This window comes from Terrapene carolina, unplaced genomic scaffold, assembly GCF_002925995.2.
Source record: "Terrapene carolina triunguis isolate 2854851 unplaced genomic scaffold, T_m_triunguis-2.0 Scaffold62, whole genome shotgun sequence".
Taxonomy (NCBI): Eukaryota; Metazoa; Chordata; order Testudines; family Emydidae; genus Terrapene; species Terrapene triunguis.
In genome coordinates, this window is record NW_020664413.1 from 29,424,901 (window position 1) to 29,441,498 (window position 16,598).

Sequence of the window (16,598 nt, forward strand, 5' to 3'; positions counted from 1 at the left end):
GATCTGCTTTGCCTTTCCATTCCTGATTCCCCTGTAATTCAGGGCATAGCTTCTACATCATCATCTTCTGCTGTGCCATTGGGCCATCTGATCTGGTCACATAGCTGTCTCACTCATCAGCATCGCATTCTTCACCATCAGGGGCTCAGGCTTCAGAGTCACAGCCAACGTCCTGTAGTACATTGGCACAGATGTTGTCTTCAGCACCAACGATGTCCTTACTACAGAACCCATCACCAGGTTTGGTGCTAACATATGTCTCAGACGTAATTTGCTCCAGTACCGAAGTACAATGCCTATTCTGGTTCTGACGGCATCAATTACTCATTCATCCTCGGCACTGATGCTTTCCCCATATTGGGTTCTCGATGAGGCTAATCATTTGTTTGCTTCCTCAGAGGTGGCTCCTCTGCTCCCACAGGATGACTTTCAAGGCTCCTTAAGATCTGGTTCCCCAGTGCCTTCAAAGCACTGTTCTCAGAAGGGTTCAAGGCCATCCTGAGCTAACCATCAGTACCAGGATCAGCAACGTTCCCAAAGGAGGGGTAGGGGCCCCGGCCTAGTACCCACTGGCCACCCCCAATGCCATACCTCTATTCCCAATTGCCTCCTTCGAATCCTTGGGATGTGCTTTGGTCTGAGAGATCCAGCTCTTCAACAGAACCCAGGGCAAAATTATTGATTCCAACTGCAGTTTCTCTTCCTGTGCCACCTCTATTACAAGTACTGTCTGAGGTCATTCTTCCTTAGCTGGATCTGCTCGTACATGACCTTTCTCCCCTCCCTCCCCCCCCCCCCCCCCCCTTGGTTCCCCACCCTTATTCTTACTCTCTGAATGATTGTGCAGTACAAGTCTTTTCCTCACCAGTGCCCAGTGACTTTAAGTAACACCAGGGCCTTCTCAGGCATATGGGTTCCACCTTGGGAATTCAGGCTGCATTTGCTCAGGAGAATTTGGAGCCCCAAGTCCCCATGGAATATTGCAGCTTCATTACCACCTACAGTTAAACATTCTGGAAAGCAGTATTATGTCAACATGCAGTTCCTAACTCTCTCATGGTAACAGCAGTAAATGACAGGTCACAATGGGGAAGATATAGGTCCACCCCCAAGGACAAAAAGTCCAAGAGACTGGACTTGATGGGGAAGAAAATGTATATGACTTCATTGCAGATGCTCATTGCAAATCAGCAGGTGTTATTATCCAAATATGGCTTTAATTGGGATGCTATGTCCAAATTCACAGATAAGTTACCAGATGTTTCCAGGGAGGGGTCTAAGGTGTTCATTGTGGAGGGCCTTCTGATGGCCAAGACTTCGTTGCTGATGCTTCATCCAGAATTATGGCATCAGCTGTGACCATGAGGATGGCCTTGTGGTTGCAAAATTCTGGCATAGCTGCTGATGTTCAGCAGAACATAGAAGACTTATCTTTTTGATGATCGCTTTTTTGTTTTCAGAGAAGACTGACAAGACTTTAAATTCATTTAAAGACTTCCAGGCTTCTTTGCATTCCTTGGATGTTTATACCCCATCCACAAAGAGGAGTCAATATGGAGGTCAATAGAAGCATCAGCAATACAGCTTTCAGTGTTTTTTCCATCAGTTATTCTTTCTGTGAAACAGCAAGATTTTTCCAGGATGAGTCATAGATCACAGAGGAGGAAGTCTTCTAGGTCTAATTTCAACCAGCCAGCTTGTTGTCCTCCAGTGTCAAAGCAGCCATTTTGATTTGCATATCCAGGGCAGTGTTCCAATTGTGACCTCCCTGTCTCCATCGCTTCAGTTTGGTATAAATTTTACTCCCCATCAAATTCTAAAGCACTGTGAGATCAAGTTATGCCACATATTTCCTATGCATTCCCCCACCCCACCCACCTACCCCATCCTTCTTCAGGAAGCCCACTCACAAGACACTGCTCCTTCAGTAGGTCCAGACTCTGCTTGCGTGGAGAATTGTAGAGGAGTATCAGGGAAAGGGGTTGTATTCCTGGTATTTCCTGGTCCCCAAATCCAAAGGAGGGATGAGACCCATCCTCAATCTCCACAGCCTTGACAAATACAGCAGATACTTGAGGTTCCGTATGGTCACCCTACCAACTATCCTTTCCACACTGAAGCACAGTGACTGATTTGCTGCCCTACACCTTCACATTGCTTATTTCCATATGGTGATTCTCCTGAGCCACAGGAGGTTTCTGAGATTTGTTGTGGTAGGCCAACGCTATCAGTACACTATGCTTCCCTTCAGCCTGTTCTCATGTTTTACAAAATGCATGATTGCAGTGTCAGCATACATCAGAAAAAGAGAAATTTACTGTTTCCCTGTACCTGGATAATTGGTTAGTGAGAAGCAAGTCCAGAGAACAAGTCTAATTCAAACTGTGTCGCTTTGATTATCTGGGTCTTATATTGAACGAAGAGAAGTCGATGCTAATTCCAATCAAAAAATAAAGTTAGTTGAAGTCATCAGTTTTGCTGTCGAATGGGTCCGAGTCCAGGCTCCTTAACTGATATCTTCCATCTCAGTTGGGAATTGGCTCTGATGTATGCCTTCTCTCCAACCTCAGTCATCTCTACAATTGAGAATAAGTTGTATTATTGTGCGATATGCCTCAGTTACAGACACCACTGAGGAAAGTGTATTGTAAACCACAGTTTGTTAAAATGCTGCAGCAGGGGAAGATATTGAAAGAGTTGAAATCACAGATTAGATAGAAGCAGACCTGAGCATCTTTTCTTTCTCTTTTTAATAGAAAAGATTAAACGAAAAGATACTACAAATATTAAAGAGCTGTAAAATCACACTGTGTGTATTACTGTGATTATAGATTATTTCAGCTAATTAAGAGTCACACCAAGGCACAATTCTAATGTATAATGATTAATGTTTCAATATTGATGTACACCAAGTACTTTTAACTCTAGAATGCCTTATTTTTTTATTTTGGAATCACAGGAGCTCCAGTTTCAAAGACTCACCAGAGAGCTGGAGGTGGAAAGGCAAATCGTTGCCAGTCAGCTAGAAAGATGTAGGCTTGGCGCAGAATCACCAAGTATTGCCAGCACAAGGTACAGGCCTTCATGGCTTTATTTTCCATGTATCCCCAAGTTAAATGTTTTATTCAGTTGTCTTGGGTGCTACGGATAATTTTTTTCTATAAAAGTTGTTCAGGTTTCATTACTGTATTCAGCATTCAAAAATGCTGTCTCACTAGAGCTGGTATTAAAAAGGCCTTTTGCTTCATTGATTATCTTTCAGAGCAGTAAGTAAACCTTTAATTTTGCTTGGGTTATTCTAAGTCATAACACAGTAGAGGGGAGAAGTTATCACATTGATTTTATGGACTTGAAAAAGCAATTATGCTAATTTATTTATTTGCAGCAAATCAGTAAACTGATGGTTTCAATAACTATTGATATAATTTATGAGGGCATAATATTTGTACTGAATGTGTGTTTTCAAATACTTCTCAAATATTGTCCAACAGGGAGTACTTCATTTATAAATATTTGCACCCAAGTTAGGGTGCTATTTCAACACAAATCCAGACAGCATGCTCACATACAGTACAGTAATTGTGCTGCAGCATTTTTCCTGAGTAAGGTTATCTAGTTTTATTCACCTTTTTAAAAAAGTATTTTCTTTGCATTTTGTTTCTGAAAATTCCTTGTATATGCATACTTTTGAATATTTTCATGTAAAACATAATCCTGTATATTTGACACAATGTATCAATAATTATCAGTCATCTTAAAAAAAAAATTTTGTGTATAGAAGAATTACAGTCATTACAGTACACTTTTTTGTGTAATTAGAAATGTTTTTGGTTATAAATATGTGTGGGTAATTACACGTCCTCCAGAAAATTAAGTGATTGGCAGCCCTTGAAACTGAAGCCTGTTACATTCAACACTCACTATTAAGGATCTTAACACGCTTTTTCATTAAATAACTGTACCTGGGCTTCCAGTTACAATGAACCTAATAATTAACACTCAGCTAGAGAGCATCTTCTTAACACCTATTACTGTTTGTTTTGAATTCATCTTTGTGTTTCTCTACTCTTCAAACAGTGACTTCAGTTATGATTTGACGTGATCTCCTTTTATGGAGATAGTGTATTTAATGTGTAGAAATGCTAATTTCATCTATGGCTAGGGTGATCATATGTCCAGATTTGGCTGGGACAGTCTCCTTTTTAAGCTCTGTCTTGGACATCATGACTTTTTTCACAAAACTGGGCATTTGTCCCATTTGTTCTTGCCCTAAGAAGAACATTTGGACAAGAGTAAACGGGACAAATGTCCATTTTTGCCAAAAAAGTCATGACATCTGTGATGTCAGCTCGAGATGAGCGGCAACGCATGGTCGGGCTCAGGCCACCTGGCATCGCCACTTACCCTGTGTCCCTTTTTCAGTATAGGGAAATATGGTCCCCCATCTATGGCCTTTCCAAATTGTTCTTGTGCCTGCCAAAAACACCTCTCCCAATGTAAGGCCAATTACACAGCTAATTTGAGATCATCTCTTATTTCATATTTGAAGTACTTCACCTCTGTCATTTGACAATATTGTTACTAACATAAAATTAGTGTTTCTACTCTGTAAGGCTTGATACATACAAAAACTCCTTGCATGTGGAAATATATATCTTTTTCAACCTTCCTCATCTGTTTTTCAGTTTCTCTCTCTCTCTCTTACACATGCACACCTTAAAATAAAAAAAAAAAGAGCTGGGTCTTTGCACTGCCTTATAAGCTAAACAACTAGAGCTCTATTGCCACATGAGGGAATGAATTCTAAGGGTCCCAGATTCAAAATGGCCTGCCTCCAGTTACCTCTCATTAAAGTCCAAGTTCACCTCAGCTGCCATTCCATTTCAAAGGGAAAGACATTATCTCTTAGACAGTGAAGGTATCTTAAATGTTTAAGGCTCAAGCCTTTAAGAGTTTTGCAGAAAAATAGTCCATACCTTCATTGCATCCAAAAGAATCAGGATGTCAGTGCAGGTGTTGAACTGACGTGGTATTATTTATTCAGTGACATAAGGGTAATATACTCCTATCTCCTACTACCACCTACCAGATAGGAAATCACATTTTGCATTAGACATAAATGCAGTTTTAGTTATCTTTCGGTTCTTTCCATTGTGGTTTAATAAATGACCATTTACATAATTAAGCTAATGAGGCTTAGGGGGGGAAATTAGCACTTAAATTAAGCCAGTTTGTCTTGTATTTGGTTTATGTAAATAATGAGTCTAGTAAAAATCTCCAAGCACATACATCTTCTGGGGGTATTTGTGCTATAGTTTTTTCATAGCTAATTGTACTGTACACATTTTTTGACAGTCTTGTGATGTCTGATTTGAAATATTTGATACTTTACAAAAAAATCCCTTAATTGAATAGTAATCCAAAGATTTTAGGTATTAATGCTTCATATTTTTATAATATGGAATCCAAGATCACCTGTCCAAGGCTATACTGCAAAGAGCTTTCATGGGCAGTTATGGATATCAAATCAAAAGAGTGTTCTTAAATTTACATTCACACAAACACCAAGCTTCATTCTGACCCCTTTTCTTCTTGCTTTTACAATTGCACTGGACACTGATTGAGGGCGTAATCCTCTGCTACTCAGAGAGTGTAATGCTATGTTACAGCTCACAGGGGACACTTGGATAAAAATTGGGGGTTGGATATTACATCCTATAGCCTGTGAGATCCACCTCTTTGGTTCATTTATTCTCTGTCACCCATTGAATGAAATTGAGAACATGCTGCTTCTAAGAGATGCAAGTGTAACGCTGACAGACCCCAGTCATCAGGGGGCAGGATCGAATCAGGGACCTCTGGAGCTTAGTGCATGAGCCTCTACTGCATGAGCTAAAAGCCAACTTGCTGTTAGTTAAGGCTGTAGAGCAGACTCAGTCTCTCTCTCAGACACCACACCCAGGAGGTGTGTGGTTTACACAAGCAGTATTTTTTAGCTTAGTCAAGATTAGCTTAGTCTTTACTGGCCTGGACAGGAGAAAGCTGCTGCCTTTGTATCTTCAGTTTGTGATTTAAATTTAGATACTCACATAGTGCAGCCACCAACTAAGAGCATCATTGGTTAGTTAATTCTATACTAATTCAGAAGAACACAACACTCCCTAACCTAGGTCTTCATGTGTCAGTAAAATGCAATTTTACTAAGCTTAAGAGAATTATTGTCAGTGTCCTAAAGTGTCCTGTTTGACTGACCAAGACAAATCTTTCACATTTTTGCTACTTAAAATACCATCTTCCAGTTAAACTTTTTCTAATTAACTCCTTATAAACCTATGTATATTACTGTGTCATTTTTTTAAATTGGTCACTGACAATAAAGTCTTCTTAAAACAGATACATAACTAATCAATTTATCTGCTAATAAATATTTCCACATGACCCAATATTGTTGTACATCGAGGTTGTAAAATCCTGGTAATGCAGAAAAGCAAGAAGAAGTGATTAAAGTTGGTGGGGCAGAAACAAGTCACGTAGGGGTGACTGGGAGCAAGGGTCAACTTCCTAGCATGCAACTGTCTCCATCCCATAATGTCATCTATATCCCATAATTGTTGTGCCTTTTTTAAAAAACCCAAGAACTGGTGTGGCATTCCTTGCTATTCGCCATCTCTGACAGATGCATGGAGCCTGCATTATTGTCATAAGAATTGAAAGCACTGGGTGCACAATCCTCTGCTATTTGCAGAGCCATAAGAAGAACAAAATCAGTTGGGAGCATGACTGTTTCTTGGAGGGAAGATTCCTGTGAGACATAGCGAGACCCAATTCAAGGTTGTTGGCATTCACAGAACAGCTGTAGATGCAAAAGCCAGCTGTTTCTGTGGCCAAGAAACAAGCACTGACTAGTGGGATCATGTAATGCAGACTTGGGATGACTTGCAATGGTTGCAGAACTTTCAGATGCTCAAGGCCACATTCCTGGGTATGCGTGCTGAGCTTGCCCCAATCCTCCAGCACAGGGACACCCAAATGAAAGTTACACTGACACTGGAGAAGCAAGTGGCCATTGCACTGTGGAAACTTGCAACTCTGGATTGCTAGCAGTCAGTGGGATATCATTTTGAAGTTGGAAAATCCACTGTGGATGCAAGTTGATCTGTTGTCATGCAAGTGTGCAGGCCCATTAGTCATCTCCTGGTAGACGGGACTGTGACTCTTGACAACTTGGAGGACATAGTGGATGGATTTGCAGCAATGGGTTTCCACAACTGTGTGAAAGCAATAAATAGCATGTATATCCCTATTGTGGCACCAGACCACCTTGCCACAGAGTGCATCAACCCAGGGCTACTTTTCTATTGTTATGCTAGCGTTGGTGGATCTCTAGTGATGCTTTGAAAGTGCATGACACTTGCATCTTTAAGTATGCAGGACTCTTCAGAAAGCTACAAGCAGGAACGTTCTTCACCGACCAGAAGATTGCCAGTGGCAATGTTGAAATGCCATTAGTAATCCTGGGGGACCCAGCCCACCCCTTGTTCCCTTGGCTCGTGAAGCTGTACATTAGCCACCTCATAAGCACCAAGTGCCAGGTGCTGCCTCCTGGAAGTCACGCCTAGTGGTTGGAGCTGAGATTAAAGCTGTATGTAGAGTCGGGATTGAGGTGAGGGTTGGCCTGAGGCTGGAACTAAACTCTGGGGACTGGCCAAAGTCAGAACCCAGATGAGAGTCCGTGGGCCAGCCAAGTACTATAGCCAGAGTCCTGATACAAGCCAAAAGTCAAAGCTAGGAGGTCAGGAGGTAGAAGCAAGGCTGGAGCAGGTCAGTAACAGGTCTGGAGGTCAGAGTAGGGCCAGGACAAGGCTGGAACGGCGTTTAGGACAAGGCTGGAACGGGGCTTAGGCAAGGCTAGGAGTCTAGAGAGAGTGTTACACTGCGAAGCAGTAGGAGGGTTTCTGGCTGTGTAGCGCTGTTGAACAGACTGATTTGCAGTTTTAGTGTGGTTGGAGAAATACCTGAGCCTGTGGGTCATCTGACCCAGGCTCTGCTCAGGGATAGGATGCTGCCAGATGACTGGAGACTCTGTGTGGAACGGTAAGTCAGTGCAGCTGAGTTATTGCCGCATGCCTGAGTGATGACTCACTGCAGCTCTGTTGGAAGGGCACCTATTGATGTTGTGTCCACCTACATCTAAAGGCTCCTCCTCCAGGCTAAGGGGAGGAACTATTGAACCCAGGACTCAAGTAAATTCAGGAGGCAACAAATGAGAAAGCAGGGACAGAAGTGAGGGTCACAGTGTCAAAAGCAGGGAGCCAGAGGGAGGACTCCTAGCAGAGAACCCCGGACAGCACCTCACTGCTCCTCAAAGCCATTCAGGGAGCCAGCAGATGCAGCCCAGAGGAACTCTGCCCTGATACATGACTTCAGGGAGGAGCGGAAATAGGCCCCACAGTCTCAGAGCACATCCCCATCCAACAGCCCTCCTTCTCGTATGATGGACAGCCGCCTTGGCCAATGCCAGGAGAAGGTTGACAATGAGATCTCACGACTTCGGCGGCCAATGGATGGGGTGTGCAAATATAGGAGGTGTGGGGAGAAGTGCAGCCAGAACCTGAGAAGAAGGTTCTGGAGGAGCCAGAAAAGGGGCTGCAACCTTGCACACTCAATGTAAATGTGTGCCAGGGTCTCCTCACATCGCAAAAAGGGCAGGTGTGGGGAGGAGGGTGAATTGCACCAAATACATGCCTATGCTCATGGCTCCATGAAGGAGCTGCCAACTAATATTCCCAGCGGGCCGCGGGTAGAATACTGACTGGTCCACTGGGGCTCCTCACCCTCCACACATCACCTTCATATTGGTGCACATAACAAAATTCATTCCGCACATGGGTGGGAAAAATTAGAGGGAACACAGCCTCTCCCCACCCCGTACAGATCCATCCATGCCAACAGAAGAGTGCTTCTGTCTGCTTAGCTAATATTGGTTGGGGGAGTGGTATTACTGTTCTGACACAGGATCTCCTGTCAGCTTACATCTGTACTAGGCTGTGCCTACAGAGCTTTGCTGGCTTAGGCTCTGGTGTGGAGAGATAGCCTTAGAGACAAAAATGGTACAGCAAGATTGTTTTTGATGCTGTAAATCAGTAATACAAAATATTGAAATATATTGTAAATGATGGATTGGGAAGAATAGTAATAAGTTTTTCAGTGTATCTGTTTGTTCTTTAAAGACTGTTTCAATGCAGCAGCAGGTAGGATATTCAGCTTTCCATAATCATACATCTATCAATGCACCTCACTTCTAACCTACATTACTACTGAAAATGCAGCCCTGGGCTTCTCCTGAGCAGAGTCTGTCAGCTTTATCAGATTGTGTGATAATTCTGTGATGCAGACAGAAGTCTATACATACTCGGAAGAGATAATTAAACTTTTATTAAACAGGCTGCCTATCCTGCCATGTGGAAGGCTAGTTGCATTAACCTGTTGCATCATGTAGCCAGCTCATCTCCCTCCCCTCACTAGTTACTGTCTCCATGTAGCAGATGAAAATTTTGTACTGTTGGGAAGTAGAACTCTTAACTTTATTACACCACTTAAATATTTTTGTATTTAACTGTAAAGTACTGAATGCACATTTATTACTTGTGACAACACAAGGTGTCATTTAACCTTTTAACAAAAAGAAAACAAAACTTTGGCTGCACTTTGACAGTGTACTAAATTGTCAACAAATCAACTTTGCAGGCAGTGAATGGTAGAGATACAGACCTCCAGAAGTAGTTTTATTTGGAGCAGTTCACTGAAGCACAGCTCTTCAAGCAACCATTTTTAATTACTTCTCATTGCCATTCTGATTGCAAACAATTTCTGACACAAGTCAATTTCCTTTGGGACGTAAAAATCCAAATGATAATGGTCCCCACCAGCTGGAATTAAAAATGTGTATCTAAAAGTCCTGTAGGGCATTTATGCTGACGGAAATTCAGCCAGCATTCCTATTAAACTGAAGCATTCAAGCTAACTCTAACAATCTAATATAGTAGCTGTATGAAGACTTTTGATTTTAAAATGAATGGTTTTCATAACTACTAGAATGGCTTGTTTTCTCTGCTGTGTGTAATATATCATTTCCTTTTCCACAATATAAATAAAATATAATGTGCAGATTTATTGTTTTAAAAAAAACCATTCCAGATGAATTCAGTAAAATACACCATCGAGTATTAAACATTTTCCTATAAAAGAAAGATACTCTTCATTTATAAAATATCTTTGTGTGTGTTAATGGCATCATTTCTCTAAGAGTGTCAAAGTGTTGAGCAATATAGGTGAGAGCAAGCAGACTACAAGGCAAAGTCAAAGGAATCGTGGTCCATCTGAGAAGCAGTAGTATGCAAGGCATTTCTGACTTCACCTGATTGTGTCATCCTAGCTGGTATAGGACATTCCACTGCATGCAGCAAGATGTCTCTGTCTGAAAGAGGCGTTTGTGCATATCAGGTGCTCTGATTTCCTTAATGTTTCTAGCTATCTAAAAGTATAATTATTATTTAATTTCTGTGTTAATTCAGGATGAAGTTTATTCCTGAGGGCATTCGGTGCCAAAAAATTAAAAATTCTGCGCACAATAATTTAAAATTCTTCAAAATTCTGCAAATTTTATTTCTCACATAAATTTGGAGGCTCCAACATGGCATTGGAGAGCACAGGCCACTGGCTGCACAGAGGTGGGAGATCACTGTGCAGCTCCCTCCTGGGACACGGACTCAATGCTGAGGCTGCACCCAACCCTGACACAGAACAAGTACCGGGCCTGCCCCAGAAACACTCCAGGGCCCTGCCCCTCCATGCCAGGGGCACCAAGTGTGGGCCGACAGGCTCATCAAGGCAGTATCCAAGTGTGGAGGGGCTCAGTGTGGGGAGATCCAGGTGTGGGTTGAGAGGGTTCTGTGTGGGGCAATCTGGGTGTGGGGGGGATCTGGATGCATGAGGGCTTGTTGGAGGGTTCTGGGTGCAACGGTAATGGGACTCTGAAGGGAGGTCCAGGTGAAGGTGGTTGGGGCTCAGCAGGGGGTCTGGGTGTGGGAGTGATAGAGCTCAGCAGTGGGGGGTCCAGATGCTGGGGGAGTATGGCTCAGTGGGATGGGGATCCAGATGCAGCTGGTTGGGGCTCGGTAGGGTGGGTATCAAGGTGTGGGTGGCTCATCAGGAGAGTCTGGGTATAAGGGGGTCTGGATGCATGGGGGTTGGGCAGATGAGGGAGCAGCTCCCTGTGCAGTGATCCCTCCCCCTGCAGCTGAGGAGCAATGGGTGCAGGAAAGGTGGAGGGGGAGGAGAGTTTGCAGAGCTTCCTACAGTCAGGGGAAAAATCTGGGGGTGGGTCTGACCCGGCCCCGGATGCCATGTAGGAGAAGAGGAAGTCCCGTCCTCTCTAGTCCAGCCGGGACTAACAGCTGAATCTGGCACAGGGTAGGAGCCACCACCCAGGTGTTCCCCAGTCCCACCCCCTGCCCCACAGTGATTTACCTCTCTGCTGGCTGCCCTGGGCACCCAAAACATACTGCTCTTGTGGCTTCCCTTTGCTTCCCCATCAGAAAGGCATTTTTCTGTGGGGAAGCAAAGAAATCTGCAGGGGACATAAATATTGCGCATGCGCAGTGGCGCAGAATTTTCCCAGGAGTAAAAGTTCCTTAGTCAAGTACACGTGGAACAATAATGTATATAGTATGGTATTTAATAGTTCAGACTTTAGAAAAGTCTGATTTGAAATGGCTTCTATATTACTGCAATGTATGATGTCATACCACCAAACTAATTATAAACCATGTACATTAATTTTATGATGATCAGTGGCTTTCTGCAAAAAATGCGGATAAATCACCACAATCATTAGATTTTTTTTAACCTGATTTTTATACTAAAATTTAATAATAAATAACTGGTTACCCCACTCGCTGTGATTAGAGTGTGTAAATAAAAGAGTTGGACTTGACGACTCACTATGTTGGAGAACTGAGTACACAGTAAATTTCATTTTCTTTAGTTCAGTATGGAATGACACATTTTAACTTCAGATGTAGTGGTTGACATTTTTGTATATGGTGCAAGAATTTTATTTATTATTTTATTATATTCACAATTATCTAAAAAGCTTAGGAGGAATCAGATTTGTTCAGGTTATCGGAAGTTGGTAGCAATATAGGACTTCCCATATTGAGTCCAACTAGTGTTCATCTAGTCCAGCATTCTCTCACATTCACCAGAACAAGATATTTCAGAGGAACATGCCAGAAACCCTGTAGTGGACAGTTATGGAGTGACTTGCTTGAATCTCCATTATTTAGAGGTTGATACATTTACAGGTTTATAATCCCTTATTTAAACTTGTTAATGTATCTAATGTAACTATGAATGATCCAATTTTCCAAATAATTATTGAAATCCTACTAAGCTGTAGGATTCAGTAATATCTTGTGACCGTGAGTTCACAAATTAACTATGTATGGTGTAAAGTTTGTTTTGATTTTCAATTTCATTGAATATCCTCTTCTTATATTAAGAATAGATAGCATCCAATTTACCTTTTCCTATACCATTAATTGCTTTGTGTTCCTTTGTCACTTTTCTATATTGCATTGCTAAGACAAACAGTTCTTACTCTTTCAATGTCTTTTCATGTGGCAATCTCTTATTTTTGTCTCCCATCTCTGGATCCCTTCTACTTCAGATACATTTTTAATGAATAGGATGACCAATATTGAACCCATATTCTATGGGAGAGTGTGTACCATTGGTTTATGTAATGGCATTGTAAAATCTTCAGTGTTCTTTTTCTTGTGCCATTCCATTCTTTCTACAACCTTGTATGTATATAAAATCTACAAATTGAGCAGAATTTTTCTTTGACCTGTCTCTTCTTATATGTTTGTACGATGCTTAACACAGCAGAACCTGGACTTTGGTTGAGGTCTTCAAACACTGTTGGGAATACAAATAGTGAATCATAATAACCACTGCAGGATGATGCCCATGGTCTGTTTTCTGAGTGGTTACTGTAAATTTAGAATCGAGTCCCTTGTATGAGTAGTTCATATTATTCCTTCCATTGTGCATTACCCTGTGATTGTTGGCACTGAATTTCATCTGCCATTATGCTGCCCACTCATCTAGCTTTCTTAGGTCCTTCAGAAGTTCTTAATCTAAATAATCTCATCTGCAGATTTTGTCACCTCACTGTTCACCTCTTTTCCAGATCATTAATAAAAATATTTAAAACACTGGTCCTAATGCAGATTCTGGGAGCACCTCACTGTTAACCTGTTGCCATGAAGTTCAGGGCTGCCAAAAAATAAAATTTGGCATCCCTTAATGTAATTTAGACTCTTACATTTTGAATTTATTGGAAATGTGTAATTTGTCATTTTGTTTAACATGTTTTGGCAGAGGATATTATCTTGATTTTTTTTTAAACTATCTATTCTACATATTTACTGGGCATTCTCATATAGATATAGGTGATTTTTTGAATACAGCATTCAAAAGATGAGTTCTGAGCACTGTAGTCATAAGTAATCCTAACTTTCTCTAATGGTGCTTGTTTAAAATTATATATTTATGAAATATGTTACAAATTATAGGATTTCCATGAAAAACTAAAATAAAAAACATATTAAAATGTATGTGCTCTATCTGCATGGAAAATATGTCTAGTTTGTAAAACACAGGGTGCTCAGTGTTATTACAGCATATAATGTAGATCTCCACAAATTCTTTTGTATTTAAAACAAATAAACTACTTGATCTGTTTTGTATTATATTTGTACATTCTTTCAGGCCCCTCTATCCTGGTAGAGCTGTGTAAATGGGGCCTTACTATGGACAAGAACCAGGTCCATATTTTCTAATCTCAGGCTATGTTGATGTGTGGGCTGCAAATTTTAAATCAGGAATCAAATGCTACAAGTTAAGTTAAGGTCACATCGTTTATGGTAGCTTCCAAATCTGTATTTTAGGTCTGTTTACAGGGGAATATGTCTTTTGGATTCCAAATATGTTTGAAATATAATTCTTCTTTTCTTAAATATTAAAAGCAAAACCAAATAGCAACTGTTTATATAGACACAAAAATAAGTTGTGCTTTACTGCAAAGCAGCATTACTCAATAAACCATCACTCCTTTCCAGTTGTGCTGACTTTATCAATGCTGCTGCATAAACAAATTATTATTTTATAGTACCTAAAAGGAGACTAAGGACTTAACAGAAACAAGTAGCAATATACAATTTCTGCCCCACAATGCCTTACAATCCTAAATTACAAAAAGTGAGGGTAACAGAGTGGAGGGGAGTCAGATGGAGGACAGGACCTACAGCAGTAAATAAATAAATTAGCTAAACAAAGACATGCAAGTTTCAAACACTAATATGTTAATGCCAAATGGAAAATGAGAAGATTGATGGAGAGAAACAGCAATTTTCTGTTTTCTAAATTAGGCACTTATGAAAAACACTACTGAAATAGTTTGCTTTTTTTTTTTATTAAATGTTCAGAAAGAATTTCAGGATGCAAATGGATTTCTCGTATGGGAAAATGTTATGTCTCTCTCCAGCCAGTGATCTGTAGGCGTGCTTGTAATGTATATTTAATTGCTTCACAGGTGTCCCCATGGCTATTATTTTGCAAATTTAGGCTAAGCAAAGATGCAACATCACTGGTAAAACTGTTGCATCCAGATTCAATGGATCTGATCCTTTGGTTCCACCAATAAATGCTCATACCTTCAGATCCTGAGGTCCTAGATTCAATCCCCACAGCAATCACACCAAGAATATATTGTAGGACTGTTTTTCTCTTTATATGTATCAGACATTCATATGTAACATACTCCCGTATAAAAAGGACAATGGATTCCATGATAATTGTGGTGAGATAAGGCTTTCCTAAAGTGCCATTTAAGGACTCTTAATTCATCTTTGGAAATACTTAAAATGCTGATTTCTGAAATAGTTCATTTTATTTATTTATTTATTTATTTATTTATTTGCTTATTTAACATTTATCATGTCGTAGCACCTAGGACTTGGTCAGTTCCCAGCCCCATAATCCTAGGCACTCTACTAACACCATGTGTTTACGTTTACTGTCCAAAAAACTGAAGAATAAAAAGGGCATTGAAGATCAGTTGAAAATTATTGAAGTGAAAAACATGGGTAATCTGTTTTAATAAAAAATAGAAGAAATGTAAGACCCCATTATATTGTACTTTTCATGTTTTTCAGTGGTACATTTTGATGTATATTATAGGTATCTAGAGCTGAATATATGCCATTTTATTGGAAGATGCTCTACAGCAAGAATTTGAAAGCATAAAAAGCACTATATCGGGGTCAGCAACCTTTCAGAAGTGGTGTGCCGAGTCTTCATTTATACACTCTAATTTAAGGCTTCATGTGCCAGTAATACATTTAAACGTTTTTTTAGAAGGTCTCTCTATAAGTTTATATATTATATAACCAAACTACTGTTATATGTAAAGTAAACAAGATTTTCAAAATGTTTCAGAAGCTTTATTTAAAAGTAAATTAAAATGCAGATATTATCAGTTGAGTGTGATCCTTGCCCTTGCTTTTCCTTGCTGAGTTTTCCAATGTCTGGCACGTATTTGGATACTTTAAGCTGCACACAGGCTTCTGAGTGATCAGCTGTTAACCGGCTGGCAGGAGGTCAGCGGCTGGAACCCCAGATCGGCAGCTGAGGTGAGTGGAGCTGGTGGCTGGTAGGGCTGAGCAGGGCCGGAGGCCTGGACCCTGTCTGGCAGGGGGCCTGCACTGGAACTCCCACCGGAAGCAAGGTGAGTGGGGCTGCGGCGGGGACCCCAGCTGGCAAGGGGCCAGCAGCCGGAACCCCAGAGCAGCGACTGAGCGGCTCAGCCTCCCGCTGCTCTGGGGTTCCGGCCGCCGGCTCCTGCCAGCCGGGGTCTCAGCCCGCTGCCAGCCTGGGGTTCCTTCACCCAGGCCAGCAGCGGGCACTGAGTGGGACCGGCAGTGGGACCCCGCTGGTAGGAGCCAGCGGCGGAAACCCCAGAGCGGCGTTGGGCTGAGCGGCTCAGCCCGCCGCCGCATGCCATCAAAAATCGGCTCGCTTGCCAACTTTGGCACGCATGCCATAGGTTGCCGACCCCTGCACTATATTATTGAAAATGTATTCTTGTCGTAGATATTTAACATGAAAATTAAAGGACAGATGAAGTGATATATTCATTCTTAAGTCACATAACAAATTCTGACAGTAACCCTGTATAAGCAACAAACCCAAGTCCATGTGAATATTGAGTATCTGACATAGCAAAGACATGCCCCAATGATAAAAGCCTAACCAAGGAATAAAAAAGTCTCAGACCCTATATTTGCAAGTGCATCAAAAACCATCTCTTTACCTGCCCTCCTGCAAGGTGATAAGTCACCCCTGTGCTAGGCTCCAGCCAATCCACAAGCCAAGAACTGGTCTTGCAATTCCCAGATCAGTATATAAGCCTCACAGGAGGAGCAGCAGCTCAGTCTGCTCAGTGTCTCCCTGGGACTTGGAACTCACTCCTG

General features: G+C 41.4%; 1 protein-coding gene across 7 annotated transcripts in view; it reads left to right on the top strand.

Moving 5' to 3' along the window:
* Window positions 1-16,598, top strand: part of PKP4 (plakophilin 4) — a 194,168-nt gene that overhangs the window by 75,365 nt on the left and 102,205 nt on the right. For 5 of the 7 annotated variants that reach the window (XM_024219089.2, XM_024219078.2, XM_024219096.2 and 2 more), the window contains exon 3: window positions 2,960-3,072. The exons of 1 other annotated variant lie outside the window; for it this stretch is intronic. In XM_024219089.2, coding sequence (XP_024074857.1) covers window positions 2,960-3,072 — 113 coding nt within the window. Of the gene's footprint in view, window positions 1-2,959; window positions 3,073-16,598 lie in introns of those variants that run through there. One more of the 7 variants, XM_024219111.1, reaches the window with a different exon arrangement.